The sequence below is a fragment of the Sceloporus occidentalis genome, unplaced genomic scaffold, assembly GCF_023333645.1.
Source record: "Sceloporus occidentalis isolate IW3139 unplaced genomic scaffold, rSceOcc1.0.p SCAF_66, whole genome shotgun sequence".
Lineage (NCBI taxonomy): Eukaryota > Metazoa > Chordata > Lepidosauria > Squamata > Phrynosomatidae > Sceloporus > Sceloporus occidentalis.
In genome coordinates this window covers 2,087,967-2,103,711 of record NW_028317046.1, presented here as the reverse complement: position 1 = coordinate 2,103,711, position 15,745 = coordinate 2,087,967, and the positions used below count along the sequence as shown (strand labels likewise).

At 41.3% G+C, this 15,745-nt stretch overlaps 2 protein-coding genes across 2 annotated transcripts; one reads left to right on the top strand and one right to left on the bottom strand.

Annotated features, from left to right (window-relative positions):
- Window positions 1–4,987: 4,987 nt before the first annotated feature.
- LOC149286844 (claudin-16-like) lies at window positions 4,988–7,584 on the top strand. The gene is made up of 5 exons (XM_089493664.1): window positions 4,988–5,101; window positions 5,835–5,937; window positions 6,171–6,335; window positions 7,059–7,250; window positions 7,493–7,584. The coding sequence occupies exons 1-5, from the start codon at window positions 4,988–4,990 to the stop codon at window positions 7,582–7,584; spliced, it is 666 nt and encodes a 221-aa protein (XP_089349790.1).
- Window positions 7,585–10,146: 2,562 nt separating this feature from the next.
- Window positions 10,147–13,970, bottom strand: LOC149286843 (claudin-16-like). The gene is made up of 5 exons (XM_089493663.1): window positions 13,878–13,970; window positions 11,715–11,850; window positions 10,935–11,099; window positions 10,514–10,578; window positions 10,147–10,341 (listed from the first exon to the last, which is right to left on the bottom strand). Exons 1-5 carry the CDS (start codon window positions 13,968–13,970, stop codon window positions 10,147–10,149), a joined length of 654 nt encoding a protein of 217 aa, XP_089349789.1.
- Between the last annotated feature and the right edge of the window lie 1,775 nt (window positions 13,971–15,745).

Sequence of the window (15,745 nt, the reverse complement as noted above, 5' to 3'; positions counted from 1 at the left end):
GGTCTTAACATTGACTATTCGGTTATGACGATGGAGGGCATCTGTTTTGTCTTCTGGAGTTGTCTTCTTTTCTTTGAACATAGAGACATAGAATTTGACGGCAGATAATAACCATTCGGCCCCATCCAGGGCATTTGTTAATAAGTGTTTTGGGCAGAAGCTGATACCCTGTCTGGAATACAGAAAGAAATCTTTGTCCAGTGAAGAGCCATCCAAGCAGCAATGATGGAGTCATTTCCAGGTCCTACCATCAAAGTCTACTCCCTATCGAGAAAATGGGACCCTTCGTCTTGCATTAACCTGAAGACCACTGTGAACTCCAGACGTGACACGCTAACACAGACAGGCTCCACGGGACAATTCATCATCTAACTAACAGAGCAAAACTCCGAAACTCTTAATTAAAGCAAAACCCATCCCCCGCCAATCAGCTACGCCTTCCGCATCATTATATCCTTCAGCAGTTAAACCCAGGGAACTCCTCTTGGATAAATGATATACCCGTCCCGGGGGATGCCGGCGTCGTGTGATTTATATTACAAATAACTTTCTTCTTCTGTAGATGAAATAATAAACCCGGCACCGACGATTTCATTTCATATTAAGGGACGCTCACGACGTTCTGCCTGGGAGATGACTTTGTATCGGGAGCCAAGAAGAATCGTCCATTGTCCGTTCAGACATAGTCCTAAAAAAATCTGCCCTGCGTGCCGAGCACCGGGATTACCCAGATTATTATCTCGGGACATGGCACAGAATTTTGACAGTCATGGAGTTATATAGATAATTAGGTTAAAAAATGGCATTTAGCCCATCAAGTTCAACCATCCCGCAAACCCATATTAGTTGGTCCAGAAGAAGGCAAAAAAACCCCCACTGAGACAAAAAAATATTTCTCGACTCCAATTGACGATTAAAGAGTTTTCAGTGGATTTTCTTCCGCCATTTTGTGTTTCATTGGGAACACGAGCATTATTCCCAGATATATTTATGATAAACAGGAACATGATGCAATCCATTCTTCCGGGGCGCCCATTTACTTGGTCAGGTATTCACTAAAGAGGAGTTAACCTCAACGAATGTGGAATTGGTGACAGAGAGCATGGGCTCTTCCGATGGACCACGAATGAAGGCCACGGAGTTCAGGTCCAGGGTTTTGTCGGATGATCATAGTCGTGACCCTAAAAGTTCCATCTCCTGCATTTAATGCCTCATGGTTCCACGAGTGTCATAGGAGTTGTTGTGAATCGGTAACCCTTACCTGTTCCAGAAGGTCCTTTCATAGGCTGGAGGAACGTCATAAATATTATCTACATGGACTTTTGGGAAAAAGCAAATTGATAAGAAAGCTGGCAATCCCCCACCTGTTTGCAATATTTAACTCTCCTCGAAGTGCCCTCATACATTATTAAGCGTCTCTCACCTTTCCAGCTGTGACCAGCACTGACCGTCTGCACAGGTGACACAGTTCGCAGGTATAAAGGGCTGTTTCTATAAACAGATAAGAAAGTTGCGTTTTCCAGTGAAATTGGTTCTTTTGTCTTAATTGAAAGGCCGTGAATTCAAAAGGTGAAGAAGTGAGTAACGTAAAGTCCCAGAGAGACACTTGGATAGAGGAATACGTTGGAAGTATGATTAGGGAGGGTGTTTGACGAGATAAGAAGGAAACTTAGTTGGGAGATATTAATAATGATGTCATCGTTTGGAAAAAAAAGAATAACGACACCAGAATAGTAACACCGAGGGGTTCAGATGGCAAAAATGGGTCCTCTCTACCAGGGCTCGCGGTGATGGGGCATTTCGGGTCATTTTGACATCTTTCACAGGGACCTTTATGGTTATTTATAGAAATGATTCTTTGGAACCCAAAATAATAATAATATTTTCATCGGAATAATGTTAGCTCCTCAAACCTTTTGTGTGGAACCTTCTTCTGTGTGGCCCCAAAGACAATGTCCTGGTCTATCCTTCAAACCCAGGAAAATAACTGAGAAGGAAGTCCCTTCATGTTGGACCCTCCACAATCAGCCTTCGCCACATCATGGGTTCTCGTGCCGCTTTTATAAAGATGGCGGCCGGCGGAATTTCCGTTGGATTCTAGCTCTGTATACGATATCTCCGAGATCGATATAGGAGGCTGTTGGGATTTTAAGGCAAAGGATCATTCCTTCCCATGACTCGCAGCAGTTAGTCCAACCTTTCCAGATGCCAGGACATGTTTCTCTCGGCATTGCACGCAATTTCCACACCATTTCCATGTTAATTAGGCCACAAATCACATTGTGAAATGCGAGGCACATCAGACATGACTTGGAAAGGCTTAAAATAGCAGGACGCGGATATCGGCCTCCGTAACTGCCCACCCCAGGTAAGTTTGGGTTTTTTTGCCCCATCCCCCCTCTCTACGCGCTCTCTACGAGATCTACTCGTTGGCTCTGCCGGATTAGTCTAGTTTGACTTTGTTGCCAATTTGACTTTTTCTGAAACAAACTCTCGTTATTACCGTTCTCTGGCTCCCGAGAGGTCAAACAGATTAGTTTTTTGCCATTTCGAGCGCATGGAATAGCGACAATGAGTCCTGTTTCCAGAAAGTGGAGGTAATTTAACAAAATTCCTACTTTCTAAAAGGATTCCAATAAATGTGGTTTGGATATTTTCTAAATGCACGAATCAGCTAGATATTCCACAGTAAATTTTTGTCTTCCAAATCTATAAAACAATCACTTTTTGTCCATAATATCTACAAATTCTCAAATTAACTTAATATCCAAATGGAAACAAAGTTGCTATCTGGAACTTCTTATCAGAACTTCATTATTTAAAAAAATATATATTTTTTGTTACAATAGCAATTCCGAAGGTTTCCAGTTATGGGGAAAGTTATAAATTTTCTTTGGAATCATTTACTACTAATACCATTCATTATTTTATATTGATTTTTTTACTGTTCAGACAAACAGTTCAGTTTTGTCGGAAACTTTGTGTTTTTATCCTTTAAATTTTAATAAAAATATTTTGTATTGTATGCATTAACACAGAGGTTATAAAAATACTTATATTACCCTTTTATCTGATTTATTATTATATTTCACGTTCATATAAGAATTTCTCATTAAATCTCTAGTTCCTTGGAGAAAATGATCTGATATAAGCTCACTGTAAATGTTTACTAAAAAGCAAAAACCAGATTATAATTGTACATTTTTACTAAAATTACTTGTATTTACTAAAAATATGTTACATAAGCATTAAATATTTTACCAATTGAGTTTTTTCTGGATCGGAGGGCAAAAAAAATATATTACAAAGTTAAATTTAAAATAATATAATATATTCTGGATTCTGTACGGGTATTTTGTCTACTTGTTTGATTTGGAAACAGGCGTTGGCTGCCTTTTAATGCTAAACTGCAGAAAACATTGAGGTCTATAGTATCAGAGCAAAAACTGGATTGACCGTTTCTCCGTTGTCTCTTCATCCCTGAAATACACTGATTTATTTTTTTAAAATATAACTAAAATTCATCAGCTTAAAAGATGAATGCCAGATTTATTAAAATATGTCTTCAGAGTTCAGATTGTTAATATCAGAAATTTGTATATAAGTATTAACCATGTACGAAAAAAATATAATATAATATATAATATATATAATAAAAAATAACATCCCAACGTAAACTGTTAAATATATATATAAATATGTAATAATTTAATTTTTACATTTTTATATTTAATTATTATTTATAATTTTATATATTTTTATATAAAACAGGGATCATAAGAGAATAAAATTAAAGATAGATAGGAAAAATAGATGACAGATAGATAGATAGATAGATAGATAGATAGATAGATAGATAGATAGATAGATAGACAGACAGATAGATAGATAGATAGATAGATAGATAGATAGATAGACAGATAGAGAGAGAGATAGATAGATAGATAGATAGATAGATAGATAGATAGATAGATAGATAGATAGATGGATGGATGGATAGATAGATAGATAGATAGATAGATAGATAGATAGATAGATAGATAGATAGATAGAGGGATAGATAGATAGATGGATAGATAGATAGATAGATAGATAGATAGATAGATAGATAGATAGATAGATAGATGGATGGATAGATAGATAGATAGAGGGATAGATAGATAGATAGATAGATAGATAGATAGATAGATAGATAGATAGATAGATAGATGGATAGATAGATAGATAGATAGATAGATAGATAGATAGATAGAGGGATAGATAGATGGATAGATAGATAGATAGATAGATAGATAGATGGATAGATAGATAGATAGATAGATAGATAGATAGATAGATAGATAGATAGATAGATAGATAGACAGAATGATAGACAGACAGATGATATAGATAAGCGTTTCTTTCTTGTATGCTCTTTTTGCTCGGTGCCCCCACTGCACAGAACTCCTTGGCAAAAACAAATGCAGATACAATAGACCGTTATGACTTGAAATTGGATTAGAACGTCCTCAGTTATTACTCAATGAAGCTTTGATTAAAATGTTCTGAATCGTGGCTTTTATTTTTTGTCCTTTCATTGTCTTTTCTGAAGTCGGGCAAATGTCTGCCGATTCCCAGAAACATTTACTTACGTCGGGCAGACACGGATCTCACACTCATGCTGATTTCCCATGAAATAATTGACTGCATTCTCCGTTCCTATTTACTTTTAGTCTAGTATAAGCAAGCATTGAGATGTGTGCTTTTAAATCAATAACCGATGACATCAGGCTGTGACGTCATACCTAGTCACTCTTAGCCACTGGAATGAAGACGTTTGGCACAGGGCCCTCCCCCGAGGAGTCACACCTCCGTCTTGAAAACTGTAGCTTCCATTACAAAAGTCCAATAGAAACGATCAAAGAAATATGATTTTGTATAAATCTTTAAGGTCGTTCCTCAGTGTGTAAACATTTATTTGTGTTTTTGGAGTCCTCCAGGCTTGAGAATGATTGTGGTGCTGCAGTTCGTGGCTCTTTGCCTGGCTTTTGTCTCCACCGTCTTCCTGATTGTAGCCACGTGGACCGACTGCTGGATGGTGAATGCCGATGACAGCTTAGAGGTCAGGAAAATGCAATGAAACATGCATTCTGTACCCTCCTAAATATTTTGTCTTAGGACCCTAAAGTATTCTATGCCTCTATTGTAACAATACTATACAATATTGAATAATTTTTTTTAAATATCCTTTTTTTACACAAATGAGTCGCCCCCGCACCATTTAGCTTCACTGCGCCCATGGGTTAAAGTTATACCGACAATCCATATAGATAGATTTCATCACCACAGGAACTTTTTAAAGAGGGGGCAAAAGTGAACATAGAAAGTTGATTTATTAACAGTCAGGTTGTCGTTCGAGTTTTAAGATAATTACTCCAACTCAACACCGCCCGGTGGCACCAGCTTGGACCTGAGCTGGAGTTTTCGCCATGAGCTGATTGGAGTTCTCGGTGACCCAAGCTGCGGTGAGCGTAAAATACAAAAGTTGTGGCCAAGTTCAAGTGAGTTGTGAACCTGATTTGAACTTGAGCTCAATCACCAGTTAACAAATAATAGACCTAGGCCTTAACGTATAGAACGTTGGGAGTAACCCAGAATTCAATGTTTTATCTTTCATTCTAAATCGCTTTGATCTTAATAAAGGAGTCATTGTTCACCGGAGTTTCTTCGGAGGTCATCACCATCAACGATATTCACTGTAAAACGTTCAGTCCTCCTCATTTATAAACAAACCACGGTTATAAAGCATGGCATCAAAACTCTATTATTTGCTCAGGAAGTTCTCTTCTCCGCAGGTCAGTCAGAAATGCCGTGGACTCTGGTGGGAATGCGTCACCAACACGCAAGATGGAATCAAAACGTGCGACCAATATGATTCGATTTTAGCCGAGCACCCCTGTAAGAGTCCTCACGGGAGGGTAACAGAGCGACGTCTGCCCTGCTTCATCAGTAGCACGCTTCTTTATTATGAATACCTTTGTAGAATATGAACATGGTTGACATTGTTACAATGTTGTCGACCACTTGATAGATAGATAGATAGATAGATAGATACGTGAGCGTTTTGGTCTCTGTATATTATTCTAGAACGTTACATTTGTATTATACGCTGCATTGTGCTTTATCCTCAGTGAAGATCGTACTCACCAGGGCCCTGATGATCACGGCAGATATCCTGGCAAGCTTTGCTTTGATCGTCCTGGTCCTGGGTTTGGACGCCGTGAAGTTCCTGAAAGAAGAACCTCATATTAAGCTACGTATGTGTTACATGGCCGGCTTTATTTTTGGAATTGGAGGTATGAGATCTCTGATACTTCTGTGTTCTCTCGGCTGACCGATACGTAGCCATTACATGTATAGCATTGGCCACCTCTCTAGGTTCTTTCCCTCTAGTCATCAAATAATGATATGTGTATAAATATGAAAACATTTGTTTATTGTGTGTGTTAATTGTTAATTGTTAGACATATCTGTGTCTCTATGGACGGCCATCAAAACTGCTTCTAATAATTACCCCAGTCATTAACCCCTTAATGACAAAGCCCGTACATGTACAGGCTCAAAGTGCATTGTTTTCAATGGGTTTAGGGACTGCCCATGGTCCTTAAGGGGTTAACATATATTATTACAAAGCTCGTCGGGGCAGTTAGATCTGGGTTCTCGGCTTGGCTGCCAAAAATCAGAATTAAAGGGGAAATATATATATAATGATATTCAATACTGGTGTATAATTTATTCAAACTGTTAAAAAAAATTTGAAATTGAGGATTTTTAATTGCGTCCATTTTTTTTTCTTTTCGGTCTCTTCCTTTTCTTTTCATTGTAAAATATATTTAATAAAAACAATATTTATAAAGATTAGAATTAAAGGGAAGGTAATTATAGGGATACAGAGTAAAGTACGTACGCGTTCCGTTCGAATGCCGATAATAAAGTGGCGTGGTTACGTGGTTCTACGCTGTGTTGCTATCTATACGAAGGGTTAATCTGAGCGGTTTCTCTCCGTCTCTGTGGTTAAGGTATCCCGGGCATGATCGGCTCTGTGTGGTACGCGGTGGACGTTTACGTGGAAAGGGCCACCCTCGTATTGCAGAACGTGTTCCTGGGAGTTCACTATGAGTTCGGCTGGTCGTGCTGGCTGGGGATGGCTGGGTCTACGGGCTGTTTTCTGGCATCGATAGTCCTCACGTGCTGCCTTTATATATTCAGAGGTCAGTGATGTCATAGTTCTCAGCAAATCAGTTCGGAGAGGTTAATTTATGGGGGGTATTTCTTCTTGGCCCCCTTAGTGACCAACCAAGGGAAATTGGTTGACGTTGACTTGCATCAGTAGACGGGGTCCACCGGGTCACTATACATGTGTATAGAAGTAAAATATTCTTGAGGGTCCACTTGGTACCCTGTTGACCCGACTTTCCACCCGTTCTTAATCCTTTCTGTTCCTTCTTCATAGACATCGGCTCATCCTCAAGACACCAACGATCTATTTATAAATACGGAAGGACCGCCACCGGCAAAATGTACGCCATAGACTCCAGAGTGTGATCGATAAACCCCGCGGAGCCAAACGCGGCTTCCAATGTGACGATTCGTCCCGCGCGCATCTGAACGTCCACATGTATGAAGATGCGACGATGTAAATGTCTGATCTCGTGCTACCCGCATAGTTGTCTTTTATAGAGACTCGCGCAGTGAAAGGGTTACATTGCATCCTTTATGATGGGATCTCCGTTCCTTTATTGATATGAATATATTGTTACGGAATCATGAAAATGGGAATGTATATTATGTGATCGCTGTCCGTTAATTATTGAGCTGCGTCTGTTTAACGAAAATGATTGGATGTATTTTATATCGCAATACGATAAGAATGAGAATAAGAATGAGAATGAGAATAAGAATGAGAGAATGAGATTACACAATTCGTAATTGGCTGTGGATTGTGTTATTGTGAAGCTGAGTTTATGGAAAGTAAAATGTTGTCTTCTATTCCGTTTATTTATATAGCGCCGGCAGATTCCATAGCGCTGCACAATTGAATTTCCCTTCGAATAACAAATCTGTGGCATGAAAGAGATCTAAAATGCTTCAGGATTCCAATGTTCTAAATCAGAATGGTTTGTGAAGGCCAAGTAAGCAACAACACACACACAATGTGTCGCCAACGTCCATGTGATGGGGTTCATTTGAACCCCGCTTTGTCCCTTTCTCAGCTATTTATGCCAATGCCGTCGAAAATATGTAATTTCCATACAATGTGACAACTACCCATTGAGTGGTTAAGGTTCAGAAAGCAGTGAGCTGATAAGATTCATGCCGTTCTGCGCACAAAATCAAACAATATCGCCAAATCTTAAGATAATTTATTTTGTTTACATCATTTAGTACACATTATCCGGGCTTATAGGGCAGAAGAACTCTGAGATACCCTCATACCAGCAAACATTCTGCGCTCCTAGAAAAAAGGGGCATCAAGGGAGGAAAAGGGCCAGTGGGATCTGGGGGGGACAAAGAGGGACTGTGCCTCCTGAAAAGAGACACTCGGAAGTTATGCTGGTATTCCTAATCATTACACTTAAGTGCTAATTGCTCTTTAAAGAAGATGCAATAGAAACATTTAAATACTGAAGAAGGGTACAGGAGGGAAGTTTATTTCAAAGGAGGAGAAATGTAACAAGAACTAAAAACTAGAGGGTCAGAGACTAAGATTAATTTTGCTTTACTGAGAGGGTGGTAGATACGTGGAACAGCCTCCCAGCAGAAGTGGTAGAGGGTAATACAGTGAGGGGATTAAACACGCATGGGATAGACATACGGCTCCTGAATCTAAGACGAGACCAACGACAATTTATCTGTTGGGTGGGTATATTGTGATATAAAACCAACCGGGGTAATTATGTCTTCACTTTTGACTGAAAGGGTGGTAGAATCAAAGGAACAGCCTCCCAGCAGAGGTGGTAGAGGGTAATACAGTGAGGGGATTAAACACGCATGGGATAGACATACGGCTCCTGAATCTAAGACGAGACCAACGACTGATTAAGGTTTGAGACTTTACAGCAGGAGAAACGGGCGCACGGGGGCCGAATGGGGCCGATCTGCCAGAAGATTCTATGTTTCCGTATTTTAATGTAACCAAAAAGTCTTGTTTTTCTGGCCGGGGCCCGGATCTGAAGCTTCTCTCCGTGAGTTTGTTGGTAACGGCGACGTTTCATATTCCTTAAAGCGCGATTGATAATTTATGTGAAATGATCAGAAATCCGGGTTTTTTCCTCTCCCTCCTGCTGGCGTTAAAATATTATATTATGCATATTATTAAGACGCTGAGTTTATTAGACGGACCTAACGCTAATTCCCCTTGTCCCAGCGTTAAGAAGCTGAGTGCTCGCCGCGTCCAGCACCGGCCCTCCGCGAGTTCAGGGTGAATTAGTTGTGTGTCCCGTGAAACATCCGATTTCTTTGATTATAATCGTTACTTAAAGTTACTTAATCTCCTGCTTGCGCACGTCTCGATTCCTGCCAAATACCGCAGGAGGCGGCCCGGCGGGGCATCTCGGCCACTACAAATCTGTCCGTTTATTCATCATTGATGTGCATGCGCTGCCGTGTCCGAGCTACTCGATGGCGCGTCGTTAGGAAGGTTTTTTTTATTTTGTCTTCTCCGAAAAAAACAGCGACGTTCACAAACATAAGATGTATTAAGGCTGGGGAACCGTAGGCGGTCGCCCGGTCCCTCAAATTCTACTCTGATGGGATCCGAGCGTCTCTTTTCTCTCTGCTATGCCACAGCTGAAATCCCTGCTTGAATTCAGGTGACTTCAGGATATATTTAGTGCCCAATAAATCACGACTTTCATAGAACTGTTTGGCTTCCACCATGAGTAACAGTAGAACTTTTGTGATGAGCGTAGCTGGGAACTCTCCGGGGGCCGCTTCTCCGGGTCGACAGAATTTGTAGCCGGATAATTTGTATTCTCCAGAAAAATCCAAACCCCCCTCCTTCCCGGCAGTGGATGGTCAGAATATATGAGGGAGCCCCATCGCCCCCTCCCAGCCTCGCTTCTCGTCGAGTGCGCGCTCTTTCGCGTGAGTTCGCGCTCCGCGGAGTCACAGATAGGTCGCCGCGTTGTGATGGCTTCTACATTGAGAAGCGCGGTTGGCTTCTTTATCCGCCGTAGGATTCCTTCTGCAGTTTAAACCAATCAGCAGCAAAGCCGGAACGCAGGCGCCCGCGGCAGAAGCTGCAGCCAACCAGTAAGAGTAGCCAAGCTCATAGGTGATACCCGGCACTGCCAACCCCACCTGAAAGAAAACATTAAAAAGAGATCAATTAAAGGGACAGTTTAGTGCCCCTGCCCCCTCCCCCCACTAAAGAACCATGCATTGAAGTGCACTTGATCACTGGAGTGTCCCTTTAAATTTTAACTCTTTAGAGAACAGACCCAAAGAGTTGGAATGCCGGATTCATACCCACCTCCGCCCTGTATTTCAAAGCCGTGTCGACCGCGAACCAAGACACTGCGACTGCCCCGGCAATCCCTGCACAGAGAGGCCAAATATCACAATACAGAAAGTGCCGGATCGCTGCCAGCAAGCGATCACAAGCGTCATCTGAGCAAAAAAATACTTATTATATGTTTATAATCATCTCCGCCTGTCAATATACCGTGTCGATTTCTGATTATTTCACACCATATGCTTTTTATTGATGTTTTCTTTATTATGATTTTTTTTTCCTTGAAAAAATAAATTGTGGAACAGGAAAAAAAAAATGAAAAAAATAATTAAATAAAAATAAATTCCATGAAAATTAAATTAGTACGAATAAGGAGGAAGCCAACTTAAAAGTCCCAGCTAAAAGATATTCAAACCAATCCTTCGGGATCGTCGTTTACCTCCGACTAGAAGCATTATTCCTGCCGCTCTGGAAAAGCGGACTTTACGGCGGTCTGCGCTGCTGATAAATGTCGTGCATTTCATGCCGAGAAGCAGAACCGGTGCGGCCGCGATGCAGAGAACGCCCTTTATAATCACCAAAGCCCGAGTGATCACCAGACCAACTGTCACACGAAAAGAAGTTCATAAATTATCATGGTTCTTAATTCTGCTGATTATGAGTTTTTATAATGAGTTAAAAAATATGGTTTTAAAAATATTGCGCTGTTTTCTTTTTTAACCCTGTTGTAGTTTTTGCCCCATAATATAATATAACGTCTTCAGGCCGCTGCATAGCAGCCATTTGTATGGTTCTCGCTCTGTTATCTGATCCCCAATTTACTTAACACCCCGACTCCTTATCATACTGCCTGTGGGGGGCAATAGAATGGCTCAGTCTTAATCGCCCAGCCGGACTCTCTGACTAATGAAAGTCTATGGAGGAACGGACTTCATTAGCATCGCCATAAAGCATCAGCTCAGTGCGGTGTTTGAGCCGGGAAAGTCACCCAAAATATCACATGACTGCCAGCGACGGCGGCTCCAGATCTGCAGATAAAGGGAGTTTATTGGAGCAAAATGAGATAAAACCAACAGCGCTGGGGGGTTATTAGAGTATCCAGCACTGGGGGTTGTTACTGTTCACGGCGCCAGGCGGGGTTATCACTGTATACAGCGCTGGGGTTTATTCTTAAGAAGAAATAAATTCCACGCGACTTCCTCGTTTAAGGCGAACGTACCTGGATGGTCACTCAGGTAGGAGACGGGAATATCACAGGTCCAAATATCAGCCATATTATCATAAACGCATTCGCTCCAGAGGCCACGGCAGCGAGAACTCAAACCCACGGAGGAGAACGGATCCTTCGCATCCTCCTGGGTCAGAAATCGCATGGTGTTTAGTGAATGGCGCGCAGATGAGTTGTTATTCGGCTTCCAGGCAGATATGAGATAATTGCATTTACATATCACAGTCTGCGAGCGCCATCCTAATCCCCGCGGGGAGAATCCAATTAGCGGATCGCGCAGATAAAAGGAGAGTTCTGTGCCGCAGCCCCTACCAGGGGGGAATTATGGAGGGGGGGGGGTTTATGGATCAGCGTTATAGAGGTGTTTTTTTCCTGCGGGAGAAGAAAAGTTGTGGGATAGAAGCGAAAAACATTAGGCGCGATAGAAGGTGGGGATGAATTGGGGAGGAATAAGAGGAATAGTGAGAGATTTACAAGAGGTGAATGAATTAGACGCAGGGAACAAAGGGACATGTTGGGTGTGGGGGGGGTAATTCTATTTGAGACGCTGTTGGTAGAGGATTATTTTAGACTAAATGGCACCCCAGCTCCGGAGCACATGGCACCCCAGTTGGAAGTAAGCCCAGGACATCCCCCCGATAGACAGGAGACAAATGCGACGCACGACCCACTCCTTCAACTAGCAGACATATTAGGTGTACTTTGTGCCGGTCACTGATTTTATACAAATTAGCTTTTATGAGAGTGGAGCCACAGCAGGGGACACCTGCATTCAAGCAGGGATTTCAGCTGTGATATAGCGGTGAGAAAAGCACCAATTGGGATGCTCTGATAGCCGTAAACCAGAACAGAATATTATTAAGAATGGTAGATGTGTGGAACAGTCTCCCAGCAGAAGTGGGAGAGAATTGAAACTGCAGATTTCATGCAGGAGAAGCTCTGTAATTGGTTTGATGAATATCAATGCGCTGATAATTAGCCTGGAAGCGTCAGTCGCCTGCTACAATGTAATAAAAAAAAAAGAAAAAGGACAAAAGGCTCTCAATATGCAATCAAGTTATTCCAAAAGAAGCCAAAAAACACTAATTACATTTTTTTTAACTCCAAATTAGCAATTAGCCGCATTATATTGATATCCGTTACTTTCTGTAGTCATTCTAGCGAATACGGAATCCAGGATGTTTTTAATACATATTTTCAGAATATTATTAATAATAATAATGATATAATATTATTGGCCCTCGTCTGATTGGATATTTGGATCCGTAAAAGTACTTTTAATAATAGGGTTAAAACATTTTATATCAGGAAGCCAAACTGTGTTCAAACAGCAGCTTATACCTCTGTGGGACGCCTGACATTTCCAACCGGTGTATTTAACAAGCGGACATTTACCCCTTCCCTGCCAGAGGGGTATCAAAATCTACCATGTGAAGTGCTATGACCTAAACTTAAATTCTATGTATTCCACCCAAATAAAAAACTTATGGTAATGTCTCAAAACGGTTACAACAGGCCATCCTCTAAAACTGAGAGGGTGGTAGATAGGTGGAATAGCCACCCAGCAGAAGTGAAGGAGGTTAATACAATGAGGGAATTTAAACATGCATGGGATACGACTGATTCCTGTAAAATCAAAATATCCATGAAACATTCATTTATTCCTTAAGGAACCTGCAGGTGCTTATAAAGTCTGTTTAACGATAGATTCCCTATTGAATGCGACATAAGATTAATGTTTTGTTTGGCAGTGAGGGGGTTAACACATGTTATACAACTTCTTATTAGATCCATAAGATCCCCGACGCATTTCTCATCAGGGATTTTTTTTTTTCTTGCTGCATCCGGCCAAATCTTTCTGGCATCTTTGTAGAATTATTTTATATATTAGATATTATTATATATTAAGGTTATATTATATATTATTATATATTAAGATTATATTATATATTATTATATATTAAGATTATATTATATATTATTATATATTATATTATATATTATTTTTTTTATCCCCAAGACCCAATATTTAATTCTAGGGGGGTTACTAGTATGAAATATTCAAATTTATCTTATTTCAGTAAAAATCATATAGTTAATTATAAAAATTTAAAAAAAAAAGAAAACTTTGGAGAAAGGAAGCGCAGCTCTTACCCTCCAACAGTCTGTTGTGCCGGACAGAATGAAGGAACCGATTGAGAGAATCACCAGGACAAAGCTGAAGATTTCGGCTGCCGAGTTACCCATTCCGGACCGCCGGCTGCCACGTCGGAGTCTATAAAATACCCTCCCGATAAACAGACCCGAAAGGAAGAAAATCCCAGCCGCGGCAGCGGATTCACGCTGTGTCTGGCACAGTCTCTACTACTTCACGCAAACCAAGAAATGAAAAAAGAACCTTTAAAGGTTCCAGCCACCTTCTGCACGTTAATGTATATGATGAGCCAATGTCAGATGCATTCTTTTTGGGGGGCATTAGTTGCCCCTTTAACCCCCACACATGGGATTTGTCTTTCAGCAGCACACTCCATACACCCTTTAATGCACGTGACAGCTGTGCGGCCCCTTTACATTTCCATGCAAATCATTTCAGAAAATAATTCTAACCAAATCCGTCATTTTATGATTTCTGCTAAAGGTTCATTTGCATGAAAACAACATAAAAACATTCAAGAAGCTTCCCCCTCCCCATTTCTATGGCAACACCCTATCGATGCCTGCTTTTGTGTCCCATGACAATTAAACATTCCCTAGAAAATGATAAACGAGGCAGAACTATACCCTGAATCCCACTGTCCCAAAAGCAGGACAGAGGTAGAGCTCGGTGGGATAGTGTCAGGGGCGTAACTAGAAACCACGGGGCCCTGGTTCGAAAATTGCCCCGGGCCCCCCAACTTCAACAGCTAGTCTGTGCCGTCATTGTCCCCCAAACAGCTTGTCTGTGCCTTCCTTGACGTTTGCTCCCCTTCCAGCATACAACAATTGTAGACACACTTACACAAATTACATACACTTACTCATACTAACACACATCCATGCTCACACACATACACATCCATACTCACACACATACACATCCATACTCACGACTGTTTTCTCCCCTTTAAAGTGTGATTGCCCTGACAAGAATGCATTTCACTGCCTTGGAAGAAGACGGTATGTCCTGCAATAAGGCTGTTGGGCTCGGGACAGTTGGTATGTATGACTGAGAAGAACTCATTACGGCAGAAGCAGGAGGTCTCCCGGGAACCCGCTGAGATGGCGGCTCGGTGCCGCTGCAGCCTCCGATCTACGTTAGTAACTATTTCAAAGTATTTCTCACGCATTCAGGACGTCTGTAAGCGGTTTGGAGTAAGATACATCCGTGATCCGTCTCATTTCAGGGTTTTTAGGGGCTTTTTACATATTTGAATCTGGGACGAGACTGCCACCAGGAGGCAGAATTCACACGTTCTACGGGGAACGGAACTCTCGGTCGGTGCAATCACCATCACTGTTTATATTGTTAATTCTGGAGTAAAACCACATCTAAAATCAGATTCTCTCCCAGATATGCCTTGCTTGTCCACTGCTTATGGCATATGGAATGGAAGAAAAGTCTTTTTAGTAGGAGGCCAGAAAGGTCTGATCTGCCGGTAGACTTCATAGGCGTACAGAGGCCCTTTATCACTCCCATCACTCCTGTGTTCCAATGGTCCTTTATCACTCCCATCACTCCTGGGTTCCAATGGCCCTTTATCACTCCCATCACTCCTGGGTTCCAATGGCCCTTTATCACTTCCATCACTCCTGGGTTCCAATGGCCCTTTATCACTCCCATCACTCCTGGGTTCCAATGGCCCTTTATCACTCCCATCACTCCTGAGTTCCAATGGCCCTTTATCACTCCCATCACTCCTGGGTTCCAATGGCCCTTTATCACTCCCATCACTCCTGTGTTCGCTGATCCAAGTTTAAGTTTAAAATGATAATTGATGGTTAGAAAACTTTTGTAATTATGTTACAGCCAGAAATGTCCTCGT

Coding starts and splice junctions, on each gene's coding strand:
- LOC149286844 (XM_089493664.1), top strand. CDS start 4,988: ATGATTGTGGTGCTGCAGTTCGTGGCTCTTTGCCTGGCTTTTGTCTCC. Junction 5,938..6,170: donor GATTTTAGCCGAGCACCCCT/GTAAGAGTCCTC, acceptor CTTTATCCTCAG/TGAAGATCGTACTCACCAGG. Junction 6,336..7,058: donor CTTTATTTTTGGAATTGGAG/GTATGAGATCTC, acceptor TCTGTGGTTAAG/GTATCCCGGGCATGATCGGC.
- LOC149286843 (XM_089493663.1), bottom strand. CDS start 13,970: ATGGGTAACTCGGCAGCCGAAATCTTCAGCTTTGTCCTGGTGATTCTC. Junction 11,100..11,714: donor CTACCTGAGTGACCATCCAG/GTACGTTCGCCT, acceptor TTCGTGTGACAG/TTGGTCTGGTGATCACTCGG. Junction 10,579..10,934: donor AATAATGCTTCTAGTCGGAG/GTAAACGACGAT, acceptor CTCTCTGTGCAG/GGATTGCCGGGGCAGTCGCA.